The sequence below is a fragment of the Lampetra planeri genome, chromosome 7 (assembly GCF_965212315.1).
Source record: "Lampetra planeri chromosome 7, kcLamPlan1.2.h2, whole genome shotgun sequence".
Taxonomy (NCBI): domain Eukaryota; kingdom Metazoa; phylum Chordata; class Hyperoartia; order Petromyzontiformes; family Petromyzontidae; genus Lampetra; species Lampetra planeri.
In genome coordinates this window covers 3,443,591-3,460,752 of record NC_136113.1, presented here as the reverse complement: position 1 = coordinate 3,460,752, position 17,162 = coordinate 3,443,591, and the positions used below count along the sequence as shown (strand labels likewise).

The window sequence follows — 17,162 nt, the reverse complement described above, 5'->3', positions numbered from 1 at the left end:
CTCAGGCAAGAAAGCTTTAGAATGATCATTCACAATAAATTAATGGGGAATGCTACCGCCAATTCCTAGGCAATGAAGGATCATAATGACATTTATTTTTGTATTCTCCGTCGAGGCAGCTGCTATCGTTGGCATGGCACTCGCAAGGTTGATCGGCTGTCGCTCTTGATGGCACGTATGTCACATACGGGCCATCAAAAGAATGGACGCAAAGTGCATCTCTGCTAAGTTGTTGCCCATGCTCTTCACATGCAGAAAGTGTTTAACCCTGCTGACAGGCAGTTGTATATTTTGTCCAATTTAGCATCATAATGGTTGTTAATGGGTGTCACATGAAACCTGCAGCCATTGCTGTGTGTGTGTGTGATTTACTGCTGCGTTAATAATTCAGTGGTCATACCATATGGCGAGAGCGACCGCTGCGTGAGAGGGCCAAATCATGTGACGCGAGACCGCTGCATCCTTGATCTACATTCCTCATTTAACGAGAGTGTCTAAGACCATTGAGTAGCGCGTGGATTTAAAAGTATTGACGACAAACATTTGCAGGAGAAATAAATTCACCAAGGGTTATCATTAACCTCAGGGTTCGTACAATGGTACAGAATTGTACGAGTCTGATGATGAATGCTGCTTGTTATGCTTCGTTGTGTGGAGATGTGATGATTATGATGATCTTGTATGGGATATACTGATGATAATGAGCGTAGGGTGTGTGATGAGTTGCGTGTTGCAAGTTGCGCAAGCAGTATTGAAGGAACAGTGAATGTGGGCCCATGTCCTTGACACCAGCACCAATGGAGCTGCTTTGCCCCCTGATGATCGGCTTGTCATTTGTTAGATGCACCTGCCATTCTTCCACAGCAGTGGTGGGTATCCACCTAGGACCCCATTCAAACCCACAATAGCCTGGTCTTGGCTAGCTGATGAAAGTTGCAAGCGAGAATTTCATCATCACTTGCAGCTGGGGTTGGCTTCGTCCCTCCCCCCTCCTCCTCCTGATGCCGAGGAGAAATGGGAGGTTAGATTTTATGTCGTTATTTCATTATACCTGATGATGATTGCTTGTGTTGCAATCGAAACGTCGTATTCTATTATTTAATTTAATTTATTATTTTATCTTTAGACGTGACTTAACCGAAAGAACCAAATAATAATTCCTGCAGTCACGAAAGTTCTAAAATTAAGATTGAACCACTTCTACGGGGAAGTTTTAAGCTTATCTTTTTTCTCTCTCTCTGGCGACTTGTTTTCTCTGCCTGTGTCCTCTTTAGAATGTTCACACTTAAATTCTAACTTAGCAATCTTTGAAATACGTAATCAACCAGGCTACGCGTTAATTGTGTGTTGACCGACCCTCTGTGTTGTATTACATTACATTTCGATATTTTACTAGGTTATTTAATTTTAGTGTGTCCTCCTGATTTTCAGGCTTACTTGCCGTGCAGCACCACGTCTGTTGACCACTCATTGATATGCAAATTTTTTCTCTAACCCACCTTCCTTCTCTCTGCCTCCGCCCCCCCCCTCTGTCTATTTAAGGCCACCCCACAGAGACGATCACCCCTCTCTGTTTCCTGTGTTGCTCCCGCTATGTATCTTGGTGATATCTGTCTGCTAATATGTCTGTCTATAGTTTTCTGGTTAGATTTTATGTCGTTATTTCATTATACCTGATGATGATTGCTTGTGTTGCAATCGAAACGTCGTATTCTATTATTTAATTTAATTTATTATTTTATCTTTAGACGTGACTTAACCGAAAGAACCAAATAATAATTCCTGCAGTCACGAAAGTTCTAAAATTAAGATTGAACCACTTCTACGGGGAAGTTTTAAGCTTATCTTTTTTCTCTCTCTCTGGCGACTTGTTTTCTCTGCCTGTGTCCTCTTTAGAATGTTCACACTTAAATTCTAACTTAGCAATCTTTGAAATACGTAATCAACCAGGCTACGCGTTAATTGTGTGTTGACCGACCCTCTGTGTTGTATTACATTACATTTCGATATTTTACTAGGTTATTTAATTTTAGTGTGTCCTCCTGATTTTCAGGCTTACTTGCCGTGCAGCACCACGTCTGTTGACCACTCATTGATATGCAAATTTTTTCTCTAACCCACCTTCCTTCTCTCTGCCTCCGCCCCCCCCTCTGTCTATTTAAGGCCACCCCACAGAGACGATCACCCCTCTCTGTTTCCTGTGTTGCTCCCGCTATGTATCTTGGTGATATCTGTCTGCTAATATGTCTGTCTATAGTTTTCTGGTTAGATTTTATGTCGTTATTTCATTATACCTGATGATGATTGCTTGTGTTGCAATCGAAACGTCGTATTCTATTATTTAATTTAATTTATTATTTTATCTTTAGACGTGACTTAACCGAAAGAACCAAATAATAATTCCTGCAGTCACGAAAGTTCTAAAATTAAGATTGAACCACTTCTACGGGGAAGTTTTAAGCTTATCTTTTTTCTCTCTCTCTGGCGACTTGTTTTCTCTGCCTGTGTCCTCTTTAGAATGTTCACACTTAAATTCTAACTTAGCAATCTTTGAAATACGTAATCAACCAGGCTACGCGTTAATTGTGTGTTGACCGACCCTCTGTGTTGTATTACATTACATTTCGATATTTTACTAGGTTATTTAATTTTAGTGTGTCCTCCTGATTTTCAGGCTTACTTGCCGTGCAGCACCACGTCTGTTGACCACTCATTGATATGCAAATTTTTTCTCTAACCCACCTTCCTTCTCTCTGCCTCCGCCCCCCCCTCTGTCTATTTAAGGCCACCCCACAGAGACGATCACCCCTCTCTGTTTCCTGTGTTGCTCCCGCTATGTATCTTGGTGATATCTGTCTGCTAATATGTCTGTCTATAGTTTTCTGGTTAGATTTTATGTCGTTATTTCATTATACCTGATGATGATTGCTTGTGTTGCAATCGAAACGTCGTATTCTATTATTTAATTTAATTTATTATTTTATCTTTAGACGTGACTTAACCGAAAGAACCAAATAATAATTCCTGCAGTCACGAAAGTTCTAAAATTAAGATTGAAATGGGAGATGTTCAGGGCTGGCTCATGCAGCTGCAATAGCTGCTTTGCGTACGCAGTCCAAGCCTCCATATATACCTTGGCTGACAGATGAGGTGTTCCGACTAGCTGAGAGAAAGCAACAGGCCCACTCCCACGGCCGACAACATCCCACGTCGGAGAATGAGGAGGCTTACCGCACGCAGCCTTCGCTAGGAGGTTCGGAGAGCAAGGATGAGTGGTGGTCTTGGGTTGCTAACGAGATAGAAATTGTATCTCGTGATCACAAATCACTGTTTAATTCAATCAAAAAGTAACTTGCAGCACCACGCCTATTACAATTAAGGGAAAGAACGGCGATCAGATCTCCGACCCACAGGATCAGAGGTCTGCATGTTTTGCTGAGCATTTCTGTGAGGTCTTGGGGGAGGGGAAATCCTTCATCCCAAATAATATCACGGGGCAAGGTGAGGATGACTCTGATGGGGCTACCAAGTAGCCACCCCCTAAGAAGTAGCCACCCGCTATGAGAGTGGCTGGCTCAGGTGTCATGAGTCGAGGAAGTACGAAGAATGATCCAGGGTATGAACACACGCAAGAGAAACATACAAAGGCAATGTTTCCCCGTATTGCGAGTTCTGTTAGCGGCACGGTACTACGAGCGATAATGGGTGACCAACATCACGCCCAACCGCCTTTGTCTCCCCATTGGCGATGTTTACACACTGCACCAGGTACTCATCTGAGGCTAAGTTGAGCTAGGGGAGGCCCAGAACCGGTTTAAATAATCGTCAATGGTGTTGACCGCTCATTCTGATCTAGACAAACAAAACAAAGACCCACCCCCTATAGCCTGAACAGACTGTTGGGGCAAGTGCAGTTAGCGAGCACCAATGAAGGTTGGCACGGCTCACTCGGGGGTGGGTGGCCAACACCACTCCCAGTCGCCTTTGTCTCCCCACTGATGATGTTTTACACACAACACCAGGTACTCATTTAAGGCTAAGTCGACCTAGGGGAGGCCCAGGACCGGTTCAAATAACCGTCACTGCCGATGGCCGTGAGCGGGGATCGAACCCGGGTCCCCGGAATTCGTAGCGCTCCCCCACATACCCAGGCACACGTACACAGACGGAGAGACACACTCACACGGACGAACCCTTAATTTCGCGCAATCAATTTCACGGTGCGCACGCTGCACCGCAGCTCACATCTGCCGCCTCCAAAAAAAGACGCCGGCTCGGGTGCGGTGGGGGTGGTGGGGGTGGTGGTGGTGGGATTCTCTCGATCCGCCAGCATGAAAAGGACGAACATTACAATCGCACGCGTGGAGACCCGTGCGAGAAATGGGGAGGACGGACTTGTTGTTTTTTGTGTGTGTCGAGTTTATCTTCGCCGGGGCTCACGGAGCAACCGCTTCCATTCGTGCGTGCGGGACTGGCCATCCTTGCGCGTATTGTACACTTCATGAGTGCTCACGAACAAATAAACAAAAAAGAAGAAGCGGCCGCGCAGATTTGCAAACAATTCATTGGCCCCGCTACCGTGTCTTGCGCCGCTGGAGGCAGATTGATCATTCTATTGATCATTCGCCGATTATGCGGCAACGAAGGCGCCGTTTGGACACTCGTGTAATGTGAAGCGTGGAAAGGGATAATGGGATTTACGGACGCTCTCGCGTGTGCCCGGGCTCCCTTTCACGACACTTGCGACTGCTGCGACGACACAGACGGGCGGACCAGTGGTCATCCCCAAATTGTCCGTGGCCATCCCGTGCACGCGTCTCCGGCAAGCGAGAGAACCCGGGGCTTGTTTGGAGGCAGATGCTGCGACAATAAAAAACGTGCGCTTTAAAACCCTTCCGCCCACATGTACATCGTAATGAATATAAAATGTGGAAAATTCGGGCGAATTATATATCGTACTCTTGAATGCTGCGCCCACGTTTTATAGCAGTCGTGTTGTGCAGTCCCAAGGGGAAGGGCTCGTCCCATAACACGGCTGTGCATGGGGCCTCCACCATAAGCGCAAGCGACTGGTGTTAAAGTCTTGAAAACGGAAAAGTCGACACGCAGCTACAATGGGGTTTTTTCGTGCGCGCCCAAATATTACAGAGCAGTCATGTTGTACGTTAGCAACACCTGCAGATATTGCAGATTAAAACATGTTAGCTCATGGGAGCTTGGTGAAGGTGTGTTTCAGATAAATCCCGTCACTGAGATTATCCTGGTCCAGGTATCAAACTCGTGTGACCTGGTTCATGGTGTGGTCACGCAAACCACTGCGCTTCCGTTCGACCAGGGCCGGATTAAGGCACCGGGGGGCTTTAGGGGCTGCAAGCCCAGTGGCCTCCGCCAGCTGGAGCGCCTCCAGAGATTGTGAAAAGTTATTTCATTTGTGAATGGTGAATTTTATTTGTTGTTACCCTTGTAAAAATACTTTTTCTTGAACTTTGTTTTCCTTTTGAAAATATTATTGGGGGCCTCAGAGTCCCTGTAGCCCAGGGGACCTACAAAATGTTAATCCGGCCCTGCGTTCGACCAATATCAATAACAAAAAACTCGATTCTCAATTTCATATAAAGTTCTTCGAGCCTTCAATGAGGTCACACGCTTTCTGAATAAAGTCTCCACTCTACTTTTCTTGGTACTGTCAAAGGAGTTCTAATGATGTAGATGCTTATCCCGAGCCCTCATTACTTTTCTAGTGCATTGTCTTTGAGCTGTACGCCTTTTGGCGTCCTCTGGTCTAGCACAAATTGAGACGAGGCTCAAAAGAAAGCCGTCTCTGGGGTGGACCAATCATTTTCAAGGACAATGCATATATTAAGTGTGTTTTTTGTTTGCATTTTCACCACAAGTATTGGGGTTAACGCACACATGGTTCCTTGTAAAAGGTTTCAGTTTTGTTACCAGAAAAAAGGGGAAAACCCATATTATTCTACGTTTCTTCTTTCGCACGGCTGACGTAGAATCAGGGCAACAACTTCAAATTCACATTCAGGTGGTCAAACCAGACAACCGCGTCAGGAATCAGCGGAGTGTATCGCTTTAATGTCTCTTTCGTATGTGTGGATCGGGCATTGCGTCGTTATATGTTGCGCGGTCTGTTCTGGATGACCATACTCGGACACTGGAGAGGTTTTTTAATGTTCTATTTGTGCATCAGTTATCCGCATCTGCCATGGTGTGTGCGAATGCGATTTAGGGTGGACCATGAGCTTCGTGAAGGATCAAACCCAGTGATCTTCTACGTTGGGTCTTTTACAAGTTGTTTGTGAGTTCTTTTTAACTCCATTCAGCTCTCAGTAGCGTGATATAATCGCTTTAACAGAAAGGGGGCGCACTCTGGTCGCTATTTGATCCGTGTTTACCAAACAACAAAAGCAAATTCGTCAATAACAATGCCTTAAAATAAAAAAAATTCCCGACGTATCGGGCAATGACCCTTCTGTGCTATGAAGGGCCATCGACCGAAACGTCGTCCATTATATGTTGAGTGTTTTTTGTTTGTTCATTATGCGTGTTAACTACGGCCAACGCAGCATCGCCAAGTAACGTGTTTGCCTGTTAGGAAGCCGGCATTTACCAGGTGCTAGAGAGCAGAGTTTTACAAACTCCAATCGTCGCGACCATCCACCACGCTACGATGTCTTTCCGCCTTTACCAATTTACTCCGATTCAAAGAAAGATTAAGTCCTTCCACGCTGCACGCGCCCGATTGTTAAACACGTTTCACGTGGAGCGCTAAGCAATTAACTCTGCGTTACCGGGGAGCCAAATCAAATAAAAATTGAGATCTCAGTTTGCGTGCGTGTGTGTACACGTGTTCCACGTGATGCAAACAGCATTAATTACTAAGCGCGTCACGTGGGACGTGTTTAACAATCATCGGGATCGTGCAGCGTGCACGTGCTGCATTTGTTATTTGAATGGGAGTAAATTGGTAAACGGGGAAAGCCTCATGGTGGGTCGCGAGGACTGGAGTTTAGGACACCCGGCTCTCGTGTCTTATGTACCATGCGCTATATTACTGTGCATGGTAAATTTAGGGGTCTTATTTCAGATTCCTTACCAGGTATTCTATACCCCGTTTGTTTTTCAAATGTTCCACCTCTGCAGATGTATGGCTCAAACGTTTCTCGTCGTAATCAGCAGCTGGATGAGGGCCTCCCATCCTCAAGCTGTCACTATCCATCACGATCCTGCCACGTGAGAGAGCCACCCCAAGCCAGCACCTGCAGCAGCACCGACGAGCTGATTGACTCACAGTTTGCTGGCGTGTGTAATCAACAACATTCCATTGCACTGCCCACCTGAAACATTGTGCTTTTGAAAAAAATAAAGCACGTGTTTATTTGTGATTGTAAAATTCGTTCTCCATCAAGCGCGTGGAATTTTGTGATTGATTTACATACGTTGTGCCAACGTTGATTGACGTTGGCCCCAATGTTGGGCCCTATGTTGCGTGTTTGCTGGAATAGGACTGGCACGTTTCATTCCAGGCTGGGGCAAACGGGTTCTTCTTCTCCGCCTCTGAGTCAGTTGGGGGTAAATCTCCTGAGATAAGCGGCTGCAAAGCGGACTTTAATCACCGGTGCCGTGACATTACTCACACGTGCAGAACTCGGATTTTTAATTAACGCCCAAGGTAATTCAGCAAACACATTTTTTTGGAGGCGTAAAACAAACAAAAAAAATCATGCAAGAGCAAGCAATGGGATATTGATAATTTCATCCAATTAACTTCATCGAAACCAATAAACGTAATGCATATTCAGGTGTTAATATTCGAGTTGGGTACGGCCATTATCGTATTGCTTGTGTGTTTGAGTCAATAAAGTCGAAAGTCACCTCGGTCCATGTGAGGTGTAAAGATGAATCGATTAATATCAATTCACAATACTCGCGATACATAATTCCAATCGCGGGTATAAGAATGAACACCACTGTATTTATTACACACAGCACTCTACTATAAAAAAAACACGCAATATTCGCCAAGTCCTAAATTTAATCTTGAGTAGCAAGATGGTAAGAACGTGATGCAAAACATCAAATTCGGCTCTTGTGTGCAAGTGGCTGGGTGGATTTAATCGTTGCATCGTGGCATGGTGAGAGATATGCGACAGCTTTGGATGGAGGTGCGGGGTTCTAAGTTCCATCCAGCAGTCGTAGTAGATTGACCATGGTTGCTGATAATGTCGAATCGAATCGCTACCTTGAATCTCTGATTTTTTTTAATTCATCGAATCGCCGTGGGAGGTTGGGATGGGAGGACGCTGGTCGCCGCATAAGTTATGCATGGAGCGCGTCACAGCGCCGCACGTAAGACGCGCCCCCCGGCACACACACACGGCACTCTGCACCACCATCCGGTGGCATCAGCCACGGATCTCATTCTCCTCGCCAGCATCACCACCACCACTACCAACATCACCACCATCATCAACAACAACAACATCAGCTTCTTTCAGTCTTCCCGCAAGCTTCCACTCGGCTACTACCACCACCAACAACCACCAACAACCTTTGCTGGTGTTGCTTTCTACTGCCGGTCGGATAACCCACCACCCCCTCCATCATCACCCGTGTGGAGGCAGACGGACAGGGGTTGGTGGCAGAGAGAGGGGACCCCCACCCCCCACCGCGCATGCTGCAGAGAGGGAGAGACGAGGAGTAGAGACCGACGCGTCGGGACAGCAGCATCAGCAGCAGCATGGGTGCCCTGCTCCCTGCAGGGATCTTCCTTCTCCTGCTACTCGCTCAGTTGTGCCGGGTTCGTGCCGAATGAAACGCGGGCTGCTATTGCTGCTGCTGCTACACACGTCTCGTTAGACACCTCGCTCACCACCACGCTTGTATTGTATAGCTACACACACACACGTCGACTTGGCTGTATTGCGCGCACGTGTTTCTTTGCCACCGACTTTTCTATTTCGGATTTGAATAGCGTCCACTCGTTTAGTGGGAAGCACCCACCGATGGCTTAAGACGTGGCTTTTGTTGTTATTGTTGTTTTGGTAAATACACATTTAAAAAAATAACATCGGAGATCTTGTGGAGCATTCGCAACACGAGTCGTTAACGAAGCGTGGTGCCCACGAGTTGCCTAGCTGCTGATGGGTGCGAGCCGTGTGGTGGTGGCCTTGGTTTTTATTTTTACGCGGGGTTATGGAGATAGTTGTGTGTGTGTCGAGTGTAATGACGCTTGTGCGAGTTTTTTGCGAGTGCACATTGCACGCGTGTCGAACGCATTATAAGTTGCCAACAAAAAACACGCGACCTTGTTTTGTAGGGGAAAATGGCGTTAAGTTTTTAAAAACAAAGTTTTCAAAGTAACGATAACAACAGGTACAGATGTTGTTCTGTCCATCATGCGAATCAAGTTGTTCCACTCCCCACACCACCAATAGTTGTTGAACCGTTTTAATAACCATACGACTTTTGGTTGCAAAGGGGCAGTAAGTAGCGTAGCGTGGTGGCGATCGCACATTTACTCCGTGCTCCCCGTTACTGTACACCGACACGTGTGTTGTTACAGTGCTGAGACACGTGCGTGTGTAGGTATACACGTGTGTGTGTGTGTGCTGTGACTGTCGTTGCAGTGATGGGACACAGTGTCGTAACAAACGTGTGTAAGTGGTGCTTTTCCACCCCTACACGGCGATATTTCATTATACACGTTGGTGGTGGTGACTGCGTCTTATAATCCGGTGCGAGAATAGATTTGTGGTGGAATTTGTTTTATTGATATCGCGGGCACAGGCGTGGTGGCAGCGTTTGCGCCTTACTTTCAGACTCATCTTTGTGTAAATCAGAGTACGGGTAGATGAATATGAGATGTGCACAGTCTATGTGTCAATCCACTGCTGGATGAGAGCCTCGTCCACACCCCCCCCTCTCCCCAATCCGTGCGGGTCTCCGAGGGTTGACTTGTTTATAATTTAACCCACACCGATTACATCCATCTCGGCCCTCTCCCCACCAACGCTCTAACCTCCTACCCCAGTGGTTCCCGAATCCAGGTTGCTAAAGTCACTCGAGACCCCATGTACCACGACGCCTCCTTTAAAAGTCGACAGTGTTTTTAATGAAATAGGTTTCCCCCTTTTTCTGGCAACGAAACGGGTGTTGAGATGTTAAAACGACAAACTGAAACCTTTTACAAGGAATCGTGTCTGCATTAACCACAATACTTGTGGTCACAATGCAAACAAACATACTTTAATTCTAGATTTGAAGCTTTCGTGACTGCAATGATTCATATTCTCAGGTTTTTTCGGTAAAGTCACGTAAGTAAAAACCTTGATGCAGCTAATTCGGCTGTGACGGTCCCACCTGATGACGGAGACTTGTGCTGCCTCCGAAACGTCGTGAATTTTATTTTATTTTGTTTTATTTTACTTTCATTAATTTTAATGTTTTTACTTGCGTGACTTTACCGAAAAAAACCTGAGAATATGAAACATACTTTAATATATGCAATGTCTATGAAACTGATTGGTCCACACCAGAGACGGCTTTCTTTAGTCTCAACGATGTTAGACCAGAGAATGCAATGTGTATATATTATCAGAGTATCTTTTTTGTTTACATTCTGACCACAAGCATTGTAGTTCATGCAGACATTCCTTGTAAAAGGTTTTCAGTTTGGTGTTTTAACATCTCAACACCTGTTTTGTTGCCAGAAAAAAGGGGCAAAACCTATGCTTATATTTTGGTACTGCCAAAGGAGGTCCCATGATGTAAGTGCTTGTTTTAATAAGGCATTTTGGTTTCGTGCTGCGCGCACAAGTATTGTAGAGGGTTTTCTTTTTTTGTTGCCGCAATGTGGGGTGGGTGACATTTCCCCGCGCCCACACGGAGCAATTCCTCCTGCACCGATATCCACGCCATGCAGCCTGCGCACGAGAACCCCGAGGGCCGATCTTCGGAAGTCTCCTATCCCACGGGTCGAGAAACCGCGGCAGTGCCTTGAGTGGGGCAACAGCTCTGCCTAAAAAATAATGTTCGTAACATTTTTTTAAAGGAGATTGCGATGTGCGTGTACGATTTGGCAATGGCTGGGGGGGGGGGTGGCTTCACCCAACAGCAATAGATCGATCGTGGCTGTGTGAAGGAAACATAGTCTCCCATCATTGTCTCTTTCCTCCAGCTCTGTACAACCTTGCTCAATTCAAGAAACGACTCGTCTCCTCATCACAACTCTGATTATGTTGCTGTTTTGCTGATGGTCGCTTGACCCTTAAGGAGTGGCACCTCTGCTCGGCGACCGTGTAAATAAACCCAGATTGACACTTGCTCAAACTTTCTGCCTTCCCTATGCCACTCCTCTCCACCCCAGGTGTGCCGTGGCTCCGGCTACTTCGAGCTGCAGGTGACCTCCGTGCAAAACGCGCAAGGCGAGACGGCGCGCGGCACGTGCTGCGACGGCGAGAGGGCCCCCGATGGCCGCTGTGACCGGGACGAGTGTGACACCTACGCCCGCGTGTGCCTCAAGGAGTATAAGACGCGCGCCTCGGGGGACGGGCCCTGCACCTTCGGCTCGGGCTCCAGCCGCGTCCTCGGTGGAAACTCTTTCCGCCTGACCCCGCAGCAGTATGGGACCAGTGGCCGCATTACCGTGCCCTTCCACTTCGCATGGCCGGTGAGTGGCTGGGGGTCAGTTGTTGCGGTTGTTGCTGCTGTTGTTCAGTTTGGTATTGTAGTATCCCAGTGCACAGGCTTGTGATCCCTGGTGTAACTGTACTGGAGTTCTAAGGTCTTGGAAGATCCTTTGGTCTCGGATTCTGGGTGTACCAGTGTCTTGGGGGTTGCAAGGTCTTTAAGTCTCCCTGGGCACCTAGGGTCCAGATCTCGCACTCAGTCTCGTGGTCACATGTTTTGAGGTTCTTGGGGGGGTGGAGGGGGGGTGGGACTTGTGTGTATGGAAGCTACAGTTCACCGCGTGTCCATCTTTCCAGTGCCCCTTTTTTTTCTTGAATTAATTGACCGACATGGAGAATTACTGCAAGTAGTGTATAATGCATTTAGTGGAGCTTGGCCACGGTGTGGATGGAACCCTGGGCTAATTGGGTGTGGAGTGATGCACAAGATTACCTGTTGATTAAGCAGTATTTGTACAGTTTTCATATTGTAGGGGAGTACGTCTGTGTACTGTGCATTGTATGGGTGTTGTACTTTTGCATCGTACGTAGCCAACCGTTGCTAATCGTAGTTGCGGTTGAAGGACGACAAACTAAATGCAAAACACGTTCTAAAGAAATGAGTTTTCAATCTAGATTTAGATGTGCATAGCTCCTGTCATGTACTGCGTGTTTTATAGACAGCATTTATTGTATGTGTAATTATACCGTGTGGTGCATTTCACCACCGTGTGGGCGTGGACGTGTCGTTAAGCATTCGTGTGTTACTGTAGTAATTTGCATTAGTATGAAGGTGTTGTGTAGCTGTTCCCAACATGGTCATGTCGACCCTGTGCCAGTGAATGGGCACGCCATTCGTGGGGTCACCGTGACGCTCTGACCCACAGTGTCTCCTTGGCCCCAGTGCCCCCACCGTCTGTCAACCCAAACCCTCCTCGTCGCTCTCCTTTGAGCTTGGCAAGGTGGTGGCTTGGCTAGTGTCATTGTACATGCAAGGACTGTATTGATGTGGTGCTTAATCGTGCGCCAATTATACACTTAATCACGCTCCAATTACAGAGCATTGAGCACACTTGCGAAACAATTACACCAATGAGCGCAGTGAGTTTGAGCCGGTTGCGCAAAGCGTGGAGCAGTGAGGCACCTCCCAGTGCCCGCTCTGAATGGCAAATGTGAAACCCTGCGAAAAGGCTAGAGGGGGGTGAGTGGAGTATATAATAGACGTGGATGGCGGAACCATTGAATAAGCCCTTCTAATTCCCTACGTGAATGGGCAGCTCATTCTCGTGTCTCCCGTCCAGGGATGGAGTTAGGTGAAGTCCGTCCCCCGTGTCCCTTAATGAGTTTGTGCATATGATGAGAATCTGTGTGATTTGGTGATGGTCATACCCACTTCTATCCCTTGGCCAGCTTTGTTTAATTCCTGCTGTGCCCTGTTGTCTATTATGGTTAATGGCGAATTAAGACCAGTGTGACAATGTAAGCCATTGTGTGCGTGTGATTTATTGTGCCAAGTCGCAGAGTTGAAGACTATTCTTGTTTACAATTATGAAACAAAGTTTGGCTGGCTGACACGCAGGCTGGCAAGTGCATGGCGGTGATGTCACTGCGCACCTCTGCGTAATGACATCACCCGCATCCAGATTCGTGTGTGCTGACAATGCCACACGCAAATACGCGGGCAGTGGCAGTATATCTATAAAGAAACACAATCTCGTTTGTGTCGCATTAGGCATGGGTACATGGAATTTGATCGGCGAAGTTTACGTGGTCGTGTCGTAGTAAATTGATTCTTAAAATTTATAATCATTATTTTTATACCGAGTCTGCTGTTGCTGTCCTGTACAGCGAGTTGAGATCCTTGATGAAAAACGCTATATAAATGGAATTATTATGATTTATTAGTCTGGGTAGAGCCCTGGTGTTTGGGCCACCGTGTTTTGCCGCTTTATGTCGCGCCTTGCCACTGTGGGCAGCACCTGCCTGCGTCGGGGCGGGAACAGCTGTTTGCTTTGCTGTTCATGGGGATAAGCCAACGCCGTTTTTAAAGGTGGCCATTCAGCTTTGTGACCTCGGACCTAACATTTTTGCTCTTCCTTTCCGGCTTTTTGTGTTGGGTTTTTAATCTTTTGACGCTGGAGAGGAAGGGAATCTAGTTCCAGTGATTTGTGAAGCGTTTAAATGAGTGAGTGAAGGAACTGAAGTTGACGGAAGTTAGAAAATAATTAGCACAACGAGGTGTCAATTCATCAATGGGGATATCTAAAGGTCGGATTGTGTTATAACACATACGCACGTGTGTCATGCCTTTTACTCGTATGTTAGGGATTCGTGTTACCCATTTGCTACCGTCACCAGAATTTTGAAAACTCGTATTATCATTCGTCGAATAGTGGCCCTGACTGGCAACCAGTTGGGCCACCAAAGATGAGTCTGAACCCTAAGACACTTGTTTTGTGTAATACATTTTTACTTGCGGCCGGTGATTTTGAAGACCGATTGCGTGCGGAGGCGCGTGGTGGGGAATGTGGCTGCATGTGGTGATCCTCTTGTAGCTCGCCCAGCATGCAAGCTAATTAAAGATTGCTGCTCATGAAGGTGCAGATTACTCTCCCTTTACCTCCAGTTCACCTGCAACTTTGCTTGAGCAAAAGCTACGTAAGACTAATGGATGGCACCAAAATGCTTTAAAGTTGAATATGCCAGTTTTTTTTTCAATGAAGATTCAGTGGTTGCTATTTGTAAACGGACTAGAAGTGGAATTAAAATTATGACATTTATTATGAGTTTTGAAAAATTATATGCAGGAACATTTTTGGGGAAATGTTTATTCTTGTGCATAAAAAACACCTGTAAATGTACCTGTTATAGTGTATGCTTTGAAAAGCTTTTATTTTTGAGAGTACAAACTTTGGCCTTTGGCAATAAAGCAAAGCTTCTTAATGGCTGGCCTGTGACCAATTCCCTTTAATGCGCCAATTTTATTAGATCCTGGCAGCCAAGCCGGGATTGAACCTTGATAGTATTTGAATGGGCGATCGCCATGCAAAACTGGTTGTGATAGTCAATGGTGATATGTAATTGGCATCAAAAGCCAATGAACTATATTTAACCACCTTCTGACTTCCCCCCCCCCCCCCCCTGTGATCTGCATTGACGTGTGGTAAAGTAACCATTATGGACCCACACAGTATGGGGACGTCCTCGTTCAGCAGTGGATTAACACTACCTGTGTTTTTCTGTAATGTTATGACCTGCTCCTATTGGACATCCTGTGAAAGAGCTTTATAGCTAATCGGATTCATCCAGTATATAAATAAATATTCAGAATGTCTTAACTTGTAGGCCAGGCCTTGCACTGAATATAGGGTAGCGTTCCCTAGCATGTAGGGGACACTCGACAACATTCCGGTGAGCTCCCCTGGGTTAATTTTTTAAGGGATAGGGGGGGTTACGGGTGGCATTGTTCCCTCTCTTTGCCTAGGTGCTGTAAATGTCTGCAGTCCCACACATCCAGCAACAGGTGTGCCCCCTGACACTTTGTTGCCAGCCTAATTTACTCGGGTATCTGCTGTTTGTTGATCTCCTTAATGATATCCTACAATTCAACGGCTTTGTGTGAAGGTGTGCACAGCGATGCCATTTATGGCACAGTGCTACTTTATAGGATAGGTGTGAGACAATTTGCAGAGGTGTTTTACTTGCCACAGGGATGATAATGGCTTTCCTGTTCAGAAGAACACTGGCTGGTGAAAAGACACATTGTTAAAAGGGATTTGGCGGAAAGGAAATGACACTGCAACATTTTATTTTGTTACATGCATGACTTTAGAATGAGGCCTGGCGGACCTTGCTGTGACCTCATTGTGCTGCTGTGACAAAGGGGGGGGCCAGGCTTGAGGCCTAATCCATTCCCTTGAGCTCTTTATGATCTCTGCACAATGGGAACTGAAGGTGCATCGCCAAATTCCGCCAAGCGAGACAGTTGGATTTTGAAATCAAAGTTTGACTTTGTGTTTGGCCCTGGGAACATGTGAACAGTGTCTAATGAGGGCATTGGTTGACATCTTGACTGCATGTCTTGAGTGTCCTACATTTTACACACACATTCACATGTGCCCAGTGGGTTTAAAAAAAATAAGTTGATAATTGTTCATGCCTGTCATTTATAAATAGCAATGCCATACCATATCCTTGTAGACGCTTACAGATTCCAACCATTGCAGGTGGTGGTCCTTGCAAGGAACTGTTTAAATAAAGAAGCGGCTCGTTGAAGAGGTGTTTTTCCTGATAGCAGCACCGTGGTGGTGGTAGTAGTGTTTGACGTGCCGTTGACAGTTTTTCGTAGCACCTCCCGACGGCTGGCCTGCTTGTGCAGGAATGTGGCCGTTGAAGAGTGGCAGTATGCTGATGGTTGTGCAGCTGATATGCATTTCTTTGCAATGGTTTGTCAAAATCTACACCCCCCCCTTTCCATTGATTTTGAAGTTGGGGCATGCCCGGGCATGTGCGTCTGCCTTTTGTGTAAATTTTTTTTATTTCGAATTTCTTCCCACACTCATGCCACGCCCCTTGATGTTGATGAAAACCCAATGTTCACATTCTTTGACTCTCAAATTAATTTGGCCAGGGAAATGAACGAGTCTGCATTTGGTGAATTTGTGCTTAATTTATGCATACTGCAGAAGTACTCGCACGGGGAGTGCCAGTGCATTTAACTCTTTTTGCGATTATTTCAAGGAATAACACGTGATTTACATGAAGAAACAACATACACATATGCTCAATCTTGAAGGCTGGTTCCCCTGCAACACACGAGAATGAGAGATTTTTAATTGGATTCGAGAGGTGCAGACATGGTGAAGGATTAACCAACTTGGATTTGACTATATAGTCATTATAATAGCAGATTGTAATGAATTACAGGAAATGATGAAACAACTTGAGAAATGTCTGCAAAGTGGTGCTAAAGATACACATGAGCAACACTACTATTGTACAATAATTTTCGCTGCAAAGAAATTTGTTAGAGGGGCACAACTATAAAACACAAGTATCTTCAGGCGCAGTCAGTACAATGATGGATGACGGCCTCCCCAGTCTGCTACCATCTCTTGTGATCCTCCGATTTTATATAATGATCCATCCTAGGACTTGTGTGCACGAGCTGATTTCAAGGATGGCAGATGGACATGATCGACAAGACTGGTAATGGAATGGCAGCCAAAAAGAACACTCCCCTTGGTACTGCGACCGCAAAGCTGGAGCAACAAGATTCGCTTCTGCGTGAGCAATTACATGAATTGACATTGCAGGACCATGGGGGATATTAATGGTTGTGGGCAGAGGTGTGGACTCGAGTCATGTGACTTGGACTCGAGTCAGACTCGAGTCATGAATTTGATGACTTGCGACTCGACTTGGACTTGCATAACAATGACTTTGTCCCACCTCTGGTTGTGGGTATAACTTCATTTTAGC

At 46.1% G+C, this 17,162-nt stretch overlaps 1 protein-coding gene across 1 annotated transcript in view; it reads left to right on the top strand.

Annotated features, from left to right (window-relative positions):
• Positions 1–8,355: 8,355 nt before the first annotated feature.
• The window catches only part of JAG1 (jagged canonical Notch ligand 1), a 35,879-nt gene continuing 27,072 nt past the window's right edge, over positions 8,356–17,162 (top strand). Inside the window, exons 1-2 of the mRNA XM_078595973.1 lie at positions 8,356–8,812; positions 11,381–11,683. Of these exons, the coding sequence (XP_078452099.1) occupies positions 8,753–8,812; positions 11,381–11,683 (363 nt within the window). The 5' untranslated portion in view covers positions 8,356–8,752. The remainder of the gene's footprint in view (positions 8,813–11,380; positions 11,684–17,162) is intronic.